We start from the raw sequence: 9,357 nt of genomic DNA, 5'->3' as shown, positions 1-9,357 counted from the left end.
TCCATAATGAATGTGTTATGATGTCAGCCCTACATTTTGGGTCAATCTAGACCCCAGTCAGCATCCATAAATCCCTTAAAGTGCTTGAACCCTGGGTAATCGCTGCTTGCAGCTATATTATTGTATTTATCATTGCTTGGTACCTTAGAGTTAGAAAGTAAATACCTACATTTGGAAAAGCAACACAATGAGCGTTGCCGTTTTTAAACGTGAAAAATACGGTAGTAAGTTTTACAATAATAATACTACTAATAATAATGTATTTGGTAATAGTAATGCATAATTTATTATTATTATTTTAGACATAATGATTTGTAGAGAATATCACAGATTATAATACAATTATAAATATGTTTTGTATTAAAAGATTGAGCTAATGTTAAACTTAGCTCTGGAATTAAAAAATGTTGGAAGCATAAAAATCAACCACTGCTTTATTGCATGTGGCCAATAAAAAGCTTGAAGTTTTGTGCATCTGGCCAAGAGTCTGCTGTAACGTCACGTGCACTCTTCTCGTCTGAGTTCCTGATGCATGGTGGGTCACGTGGTCAGTCCCTTTTCCTTTATAGTTCACTAGGAAAAGCGCAACACAGGCAGTTCACCAGGGTTTGATACACTGCTTGTGTCGCGCTCTCAATCTCGGACAGCGCACTGGTCCACCTGGATGCCGTGACTTTCGTTTCTTTGCATTCAATCCTAACAACAGAGACACTTTGAAAATGGCTGGAGCAATTATTGAGAATATGAGCACCAAAAAGTTGGTGATTGTGGGAGTAATTCTCCTTTTATTCCAGGCGTTCTCCTTTATGGTCGGAGGTCTGATTGGTGAGTAGCTACTTTTACAAATCCGCCTAGATTTGATATTTCAGGCTTTGTTGGCTTTTACTACACAGTATGTTGCCATTCGTTCTGGTGTGCAACTCTAGGTGGTTTTCAGCAACCAAAAAAGAGTCTTTTTTGCGTTCTTGGAAGGAGTGAAAAGTTGCGGAATGGCTTTGTTACAGTAGTGTCAAAGATGGGCGCTTATTTTCACCCCGTCGACTGGTGCAGTCTTTGTGCTGCTGCTTTCAGATTGGATTTGATATCTCCTTTTTTTTTTGTCCCTGGTCCCTGAAAAATGCCACGAGAAACTAAACGAGAGAGGCTTGTTTAAACCAACTTGAGCTTTTATTATAATATTGAATATTGTGAAGTGTCATATTTACTTTGTTTACTAACTTTTAAACAACTTTTAATTAATGTTCAAAGATATTTCTTAATGTTTCTATTGCAGAGCAGAGACACTAATAATATTTAGGGGAAACCTTAGTACAACATTAAGAAATGTTATGGACAAACAATAGACGAAGTCAACAAAGTAAATTGTATATTACAAACTTTATTTTCAAATTTTAGTCACTTAACTTGTACCAGTCTTGCATTATGTTGTTAAAGGGATAGTTCACCCATAAATGAAAGTCTGTCTACTTCTCATCAGCCAATAAAGGTTTAAACGAGGTGCATCTCAAGAACTTTTCTTTGATCTTACATCTGAACAGACAACCCCTCCTCTGTGCCCACAGGCTCTTCCAGCTCTTTCCTCAGTAGCTATGCATCGACTTCATCAGTGTTATTTTGTGCCTTTTCGATAGGAAGGGAATGATTTCTTGGTCTCGTGCAGAATGTGGGCTGAATGGTGATAAATTAGCCTGCTTTGGCTATTCTTGCCTGTGATTGATTTAATGAAGCTGGATTCCTTTGTGTTTGTTCGGTGGCTGGTGGCAACCAGGGTAATTGAGTAGAAAGGCGCGCTGCTTCCCCTGTTATTGGACATCTTAAACACGGCATGAGGTCAACTGGGCCGAAAGGCGACTATTATTTTGTGGTGGTATTTTCAAGAGGGTTTGTTCCAGGATTGTGGGTCAATGAATAATTGAACTCCGAGAGGTTTAGTACAGCTAATTTTGTTTACTTGATGTATTTCACAGGAACAGGGTTTTACCACGCAAAACGTGAGCAGAGCAATTAAAAGGCCCACCCATTAGCTTTTTAGATCTTATTAACATTTTTAATGTTGCTGTTACTCAGTTATATTGAACGTAATACTGATAAACACTCCTGAAATAGAGACGAAACCTGAGTAGTGTCCTCAAGCTATAGACTGGTTCACATTATCTCTCACTTCCTGGTCATTTGCACGCTTTAGATGTCCACGATGACCCAGGAAGGGTTCTATTGACTCGGATAACAAACTACCAGGACCAGCCTTCTGAATGGTGGAGGAAGCCTGTTCATACTTTCTCATGCTAATGACCCCCTCTTAATAAGGCTATATCAGAGAATCTTTGCGAGTCTTCTATTCATTGTCTAGACGTTTGTGTTTCAAAATACAGTATAACTGTAATATTGTGAAATATTATAATAATTTAAAATAACCGTTTTCTATTTTTTAAAGTATGTTAAAATGTAATTACTTCCGGTGATGGCAAAGCTGAATTTTCTGCAGCCATTATTCCAGTCTTCAGTGTTACATGATCCTTCAGAACTCCTTCTAATATGTTTATTATTATTATTATCATTATCAATGTTGAAAATAGTTTTTATAGATTATTTAAATGAATAAAAAAATGACTAAGAGTGCCATTTATTTAACTATCTGAATGTCTTTACTGTCACTTTTAATCAATTTAATGCATTCTTGCTGGAAAGTATCCTTCACTGCTCTTTTCTCTGCATTTTAGGTTTTTAAGTATGAGTTTCAATTTGTAAAACAAGCTGTTTCCAATTTATGTAAGAATTTATATAATTATATTTAATTGATAAAATGTTAAAAAATAAATTTTTAATAAAAAAAATGTATGCTCTGTGATTGAAAAAATCTTCTATTCCTGTAAAAATAAATGAGATTTTGCTCATGTCCTGCCAATATAGTTATGTGCAAAATATGTGAATCAATACATTATTATTCCTTATTCCCAAGCTATTCTTAAACTGATATTCAAATATTTTTCTGTAGCTCCAAGCCCCACTACTGCCGTCCACTACCTGGCCACCAAGTGTGTGGACACCGTGAAGACTCACCATAAGGACTCCAAGTGGTTCATGCCATGGGGCCCTGACCAGTGCAGCAAGATCAGAGACTTTGATGAGGCCACGGCCAAGAGAATCGAGGCCAACAACATTGTGTTTGCAGTCCACATTCCACTGCCCAACAGAGAGATGAGTCCCTGGTTCCAGTTCATGTTGGTTATCCTTCAGTTTGACATTGCCTTCAAAATGCAAAACCAGATTGGTGAGTAATAAAAATGTGCGATTGTATGCGTTTGTTTTAGTGTGTTTGAGGTTATAATCTGTGAGGGCCAGAAATCTTGCTTGTTTGTAGGTGACCAAATACTTATTTTCCCGAGGAATTTACCAATTAATTCTTTAAAAATCCTACAATGTGATTTTCTGGATTTTTTTTTTCTCATTTTGTTTCTCATAGTTGAGGTATACCTATGATGAAAATTACAGGCCTCTCTCATCTTTTTAAGTGGGAGAACTTGCACAATTGGTGGCTGACTAAATACTTTTTTGCCCCACTGTAACTTCACTATATGGTTTATAAGCTTATACGAACATCGCTATTGTGTCGAAAGTGTAGGAGGGGACACATGAACACCCAGAGGAATTTCCCATTCTATTCACTTAAAAGTAGATTGGATTTCTCACATGCTGTGAGAGGACTAACAATGATGGATGGCCTGTTCTCTCACTGTTGTGGTTGGAGCCTGAGGGACCTCAATGAGGATTAAGGCAGCACACAGGTAGGGGGAACTACTCAAAGCTTTAACGCAGACAATTGGAGGATAATAAAAAGGAATGTAGTTCTCCCATCTGGTTTGATTGCCATTTCAGAATTAAGATAAGAATCTTAAGATTCTTGATTTGTCAAGTTAATGCATCTTTGTATGAAACCTGATGGGTTCTGGCCATGTGGACCTGCATAGTACTGTTGCCATTTAAAATCATTTAGCTGTGGGAGGGTGGGGATCTGGAATGGCTCCAAGACCTAGTTCTCCCATCTGGTTTGATTGCCATTTCAGAATTAAGATAAGAATCTTAAGATTCTTGATTTGTCAAGTTAATGCATCTTTGTATGAAACCTGATGGGTTCTGGCCATGTGGGGATCTGGAATGGCTCCAAGACAGGAATTAAGAGGATAACACTGGCCACTAATGAAGAGCCATTTTCAAGTTAGAGCAGTCTGGGAAAGTGATCAGAACGTCTGCTCCTTCAAGCAGCAGGAGCACCTTTGCTGGCTATTCAAGTCTTGAGAAATGTAGGAGGAGTTTTTTGGTTCCTTACGACATTAACTAGTGCTAGTGTGGAAGCTACCATGATCTTGTTATATACTCCACCCTGAAGCACATGCTTGTGCCAAGCGGCAACCTCCCGCTCTCTCTGGTGAAGCCAACATGGAAGTGACTTAACTGTAATTCGTCAACTGGCTGCAAAATGGAGTCAGTCCCATAGACTCCCCATGTTAAAATGCCCAAATTTACAGCAGAAAAAAACATGTTTACAGCCTGGTTTACATCTTGAGAAATGTAGGAGGAGTTTTTTGGTTCCTTACGACATTAACTAGTGCTAGTGTGGAAGCTACCATGATCTTGTTATATACTCCACCCTGAAGCACATGCTTGTGCCAAGCGGCAACCTCCCGCTCTCTCTGGTGAAGCCAACATGGAAGTGACTTAACTGTAATTCGTCAACTGGCTGCAAAATGGAGTCAGTCCCATAGACTCCCCATGTTAAAATGCCCAAATTTACAGCAGAAAAAAACATGTTTACAGCCTGGTTAAAAAAAAGATTTTGGTCTATATAGCTAACTTTGCCCTTCATGACAACTGTGAGGGGGGTGAATTTTTTTTAGAAGTCATCCGTTTAAATTATATTAAGCCTTAAAGTTCTGCATAATTAAGGGTGTGGCCACTTGAGTGACAAGTGGATTGCCGCTGCTGTCACCACCGTCGAGCTTGGTGAACGTGGTTTCAGCAACCAGCTCCCGCCTTTTTGCCCATTTTCGATTATCCGGTAGCAGTGGCGGCTCGTCGGGGGAGGCAGGGGAGGCACAGCTTCCCCATAATTTTGAGGTGAAAATGGGAGGACGACGATTTAATGTTAATAAAATTCACAATTCATTTCAGTTCATGTCTCAGAATGTGTATTTTGTAAGTTCACAGTTGTAATACCATAACGTGAAAGCACCGCTTTTCTATCGCGAATGTGCCGAATCTGCTGATGTAATTACAACCGCTAGGTAATAGAGAAGGGTTGGGGGAGGCCGGGGGAGAGCTGAGCTCGCGTGCCTCCGTTGGTAAAAAACAATTAGCCAATCAGCATCGAGTGTTCACTTTCAGCGCTGAGGAGGGTTGAGAAAAGAACCCTAGTAGAGGAGGCTAGCCTTAACCACTTTAAAATGGCTTTTTGGCTGCTTTTAGTCAGAAAATGTAAAGAAATGACATATATACACAGCAAGATAATATAATTTCACTTACCTGGCCTATCACTTGAAGCAAACATCCATCCCTTCTTAAAAGTCGGTGTTAAAAGAGAGCTGCCGGTTGCGCCATTTAATTAAGCCTATATCCAGCTTAGGCTGTTTTCCCTAAATTTGTATGTGTATATATATATATATATATATATATATATACACATACAAATTTAGGGAAAACAGCCTAAGCTGGATATAGGCTTAATTAAATGGCGCAACCGGCAGCTCTCTTTTAACACCGACTTTTAAGAAGGGATGGATGTTTGCTTCAAGTGATAGGCCAGGTAAGTGAAATTATATTATCTTGCTGTGTATATATGTCATTTCTTTACATTTTCTGACTAAAAGCAGCCAAAAAGCCATTTTAAAGTGGTTAAGCAAATAATAATAATAATCGGCAGGGATCCCAGACTAATACAATTAATGTGCCTCCTCCATGTTAAAACCCACGAGCCGCCACTGTCTGGGAGTGACGCACGGTGACGCGCTGCCAAGATGGCGATGGCCGGCTCTGCCCACTTTGAGCTTCAAAAACGCTCTTCAGGAACTTATGGGTGACGTCACGGACACTACGTCCATGTTTTTATACAGTCTATGGCTTGTGCATAAAGTAGGAATAATAAAAAAAAAATTTGTACTTGTTTGGCACAGCGTTCTTACTATAAGTGTCATTACTGCAGATCTTTGCATTATTAATTATGCATTCAGCTCTTGAATAAACCATTTTTGTACAGTTCAGGGTTTTGTAGCACAATCTGGAACATGCTTTCCTAGAAAATCATCCTCAGCCAGATGTTATGTGTTTACCGTAAGCCTTGTGTGATCTTCTGCCAGCTGTTTCTCTTTCTCTGTGTATCCTGTTCTCTGAGCAAGACCTCACAGAGTGTCAGCAGTCTTTCTAATAAGGTCCTAGCAGGAATTCATTAGGCACTCAGCATTTCACAATGAAAAAGTAAGTTGCAAAGTGAGAGAGAGAGGCGTGTTCATGCTACTTTTTCATTACAGATGTCACGTTGGCAGTGTTGGGGTTAACAAGTAACATGAGTTATGTAATTCAATTCAAGTTTATTTGTATAGCGCTTTTCACGATGAAAATCGTTGCAAAGCAGCTTTACAGAAAATTTAAGTTTCTACATTCTATTTAGTAATAGCTTATCAGTGGTGACTATCTCAAGTTGATGTCCATATAGCAGAAATTTATGGTAAAAATCAGATTACTTTTTTTCAAGTAACTAGTAAAGTAACGCATTATTTTTTAATTATCAAGAAAATAACACCGGTTACTTTCTTTTCCCCATTTATTGACTGACAGCTCTCCTGTCCCCATTTTGAGAGAAATCGGGAATAAGTGCAGAGGTGTTGTGTGTGCTGTGTAAACATGATGGTTACTGTAGTTCTAGACTAACACCATGTCTACACCGGATGCGACTGTTGCCATGCTGAAACGGCTAAAGACAATCTACACTGGACGTGACAAAGCGACCGTTGCGAATCATTTGAATTTTGTGTCGGTACATCATAAATAGAAAGAGGCAGCAGTTTACTGTTGGGGATTTGTCGTGTTGCACCGCACCGCATCCAGTGTAGACCGTATTGCTGATTATAATGCTTTCGTATTTTGTCGCGCCGCTCACGTCTGGTGTAGACACGGTGTAAATGTGAACATGTATTTACTCATCTCACTTGCACAAAAACAGATTCCGTATTTCTCAAAATGAATAAATGCAGTGAAATGCAAACTCAGAATTTGATGCAAACCTGCAATAATTAAATGTTAAATAACACAAATATCTTTAATGTATTCAATCCCATTTTATTAATATCAGTCTCTTTGCTGCTGACCTTTGATGATCCAATTCAACCATACTAATAAGCAAAAATTACTTCAGCAATTAAAGAAAAAAAAAATTGCTAAAGAGTGTTGAATCTTTTTCTTCATGCAATCCAGAATGGCAGCATAGCTTAGAGGTTTGTTTGAGCTGCACCCTCTACTTAACAGACGTGAATTTGCATTTCCTTCAGCCTGAGGCTTATTCATTTCACTTTTGGTGTGAAAGTGCTTTTTTAATGTTTAAATCGTGCAAAAAGTAAAGTAGCACATTACTTTCCATAAAAAGTAACTAAGTAATGCATTTAGTTACTTTTTTTTGGGAGTAATGCAATATTGTAATGCATTACTTTTAAAAGTAACTGTCCCCAACACTGCACGTAGGTGAATGCAAAGCAACTTTATGAACAAATGTTATGTTACCAAGTTTTTCCGTTCTATTTCTTTAGCCACTCAAAATGTAAAATATTAATTTTGACCCATTGCTTAAAAAGGTATTTAAACAGAGATTTTTAATAGTTGCATTATAACTAAGAGCACTATTAACTAATGCATATTTACGGTCTCTGATTTGAAAGTTAAAAGAGAAATCATATAAAAAAAATTTATATACCTCATTCTAATTTTGCCCAGTGTTACATTTGGAATTATTACCAAAGTTTTGATTAAAATTAACTTTATTTTTTTAAAGTTATTTTTTATTTTTTTAATTTAAATAATTTGTGCTGCATGGTGCATCCTTTCGATGAAGGTTAATACAGTTTACAAAAAAAAAAACTAGTTTAAGATATGATACTGACTACTGTTTGGAGTCAGTAAGTTGTTTTGGAAAGAAATAATAATAATAATAATACTTTTATTCAGCAAGGATGCATTTAAATTGATCAAAAGTGACCGTAAGGACTTATAATGTTACAAAAGGATTTTGAAAAAATATTTACATTATAAATACATTAATAATAATAAGAAATGTTTCTTGAGCAACTGAAATTATTTCTGAAGAATTATGTGACACTGAAGACTGGAGTAATGTCTGATGAAAATTCATCTTTGCCATCCCAGCAATAAATTTACATTAAAATAGAATATGGTTATTTTAAATTGTAGAAATATTTTGCAATATTACGATTTTTGTGGTCAAATAAATGCAGCCTTGGTGAGCATAAGAGACATCCATCCATCCCTCCCCAAAACTTTTCAACTGTAATATATATTGTGGCATAAACCCATCATGACCCTTGTCTAAATTCTTTAGATTCTTCTACTCCACTTTTCCTCACTTGTAGTATTCTAACAACAACAGTTGTTTACCTTGCTTCTGCTGGTTAAGGCCACCACATTTGCTTTTAATACATAAAATAAATATCCAAATCAGTCAGTACTACATTACCCCTCTCACCACTGCACTGATTCTGCAGACTTTGGCCAACCAACTGGTTGTTGGGTGACATCATCAGAATACTGTGTGTCACAGTGACAAATTTTGTTGTTTGTACTATTTTATCAAACAAATTGTCATCTAGATATCTGCGGCTAGAAAATCCTTAAAGGGTTAGTTCACCCAAAAATGAAAATTAGCCCATAAATTACTTGCCCTCAAGTCATCCTAGGTGTATATGACTTTCTTCTTTCAGATTAATCCAGTCGGAGTTATATTAAAAATGGTCTTTGATCTTTCAAGATGCTTAATGACACTCAGCGGGTGTTGCATGCATCCGTCCAAAAGCAGTTAAATAAAATGTGCCCATCCATAAAAAAAAAGTGTCTCACACGGCTCCAGGGGGTGAACAAAGGCCTTCTGTAGCGAATCGATGCGTTTTTAAGAAAAATATCCATATTCAAAACGTAATAATCACTTGAATGTAGATTGCGCTTACTGTTGTAAAACGGAAGCAGTTCTGGGGGAATGACGTATGAGGTCGGCTTTGCGCATGCGCTGCTCAGAGGGGACTCACGCGGAAGCGCAGGGGAGAGATAAAAACAAAACAACGGTCACGAATTAGAAGTACAAAA

The 9,357-nt window shown here is 37.6% G+C and overlaps 1 protein-coding gene across 2 annotated transcripts in view; it reads left to right on the top strand.

The window, feature by feature from the left end:
- Window positions 1–583: 583 nt before the first annotated feature.
- The window catches only part of LOC107568090 (Wnt ligand secretion mediator), a 40,217-nt gene continuing 31,443 nt past the window's right edge, over window positions 584–9,357 (top strand). For both annotated transcript variants that reach the window (XM_016253927.1, XM_016253928.1), the window contains exons 1-2: window positions 584–825; window positions 2,996–3,271. In XM_016253927.1, coding sequence (XP_016109413.1) covers window positions 720–825; window positions 2,996–3,271 — 382 coding nt within the window. In that variant the 5' untranslated portion in view covers window positions 584–719. The remainder of the gene's footprint in view (window positions 826–2,995; window positions 3,272–9,357) is intronic.

Source organism: Sinocyclocheilus grahami, unplaced genomic scaffold (genome assembly GCF_001515645.1).
Source record: "Sinocyclocheilus grahami isolate Dianchi unplaced genomic scaffold, SAMN03320097.WGS_v1.1 scaffold1212.1, whole genome shotgun sequence".
Taxonomy (NCBI): domain Eukaryota; kingdom Metazoa; phylum Chordata; class Actinopteri; order Cypriniformes; family Cyprinidae; genus Sinocyclocheilus; species Sinocyclocheilus grahami.
The sequence above is the reverse complement of the archived record's forward strand: the minus strand, read 5'-3'. Positions and strand labels throughout refer to the sequence as shown.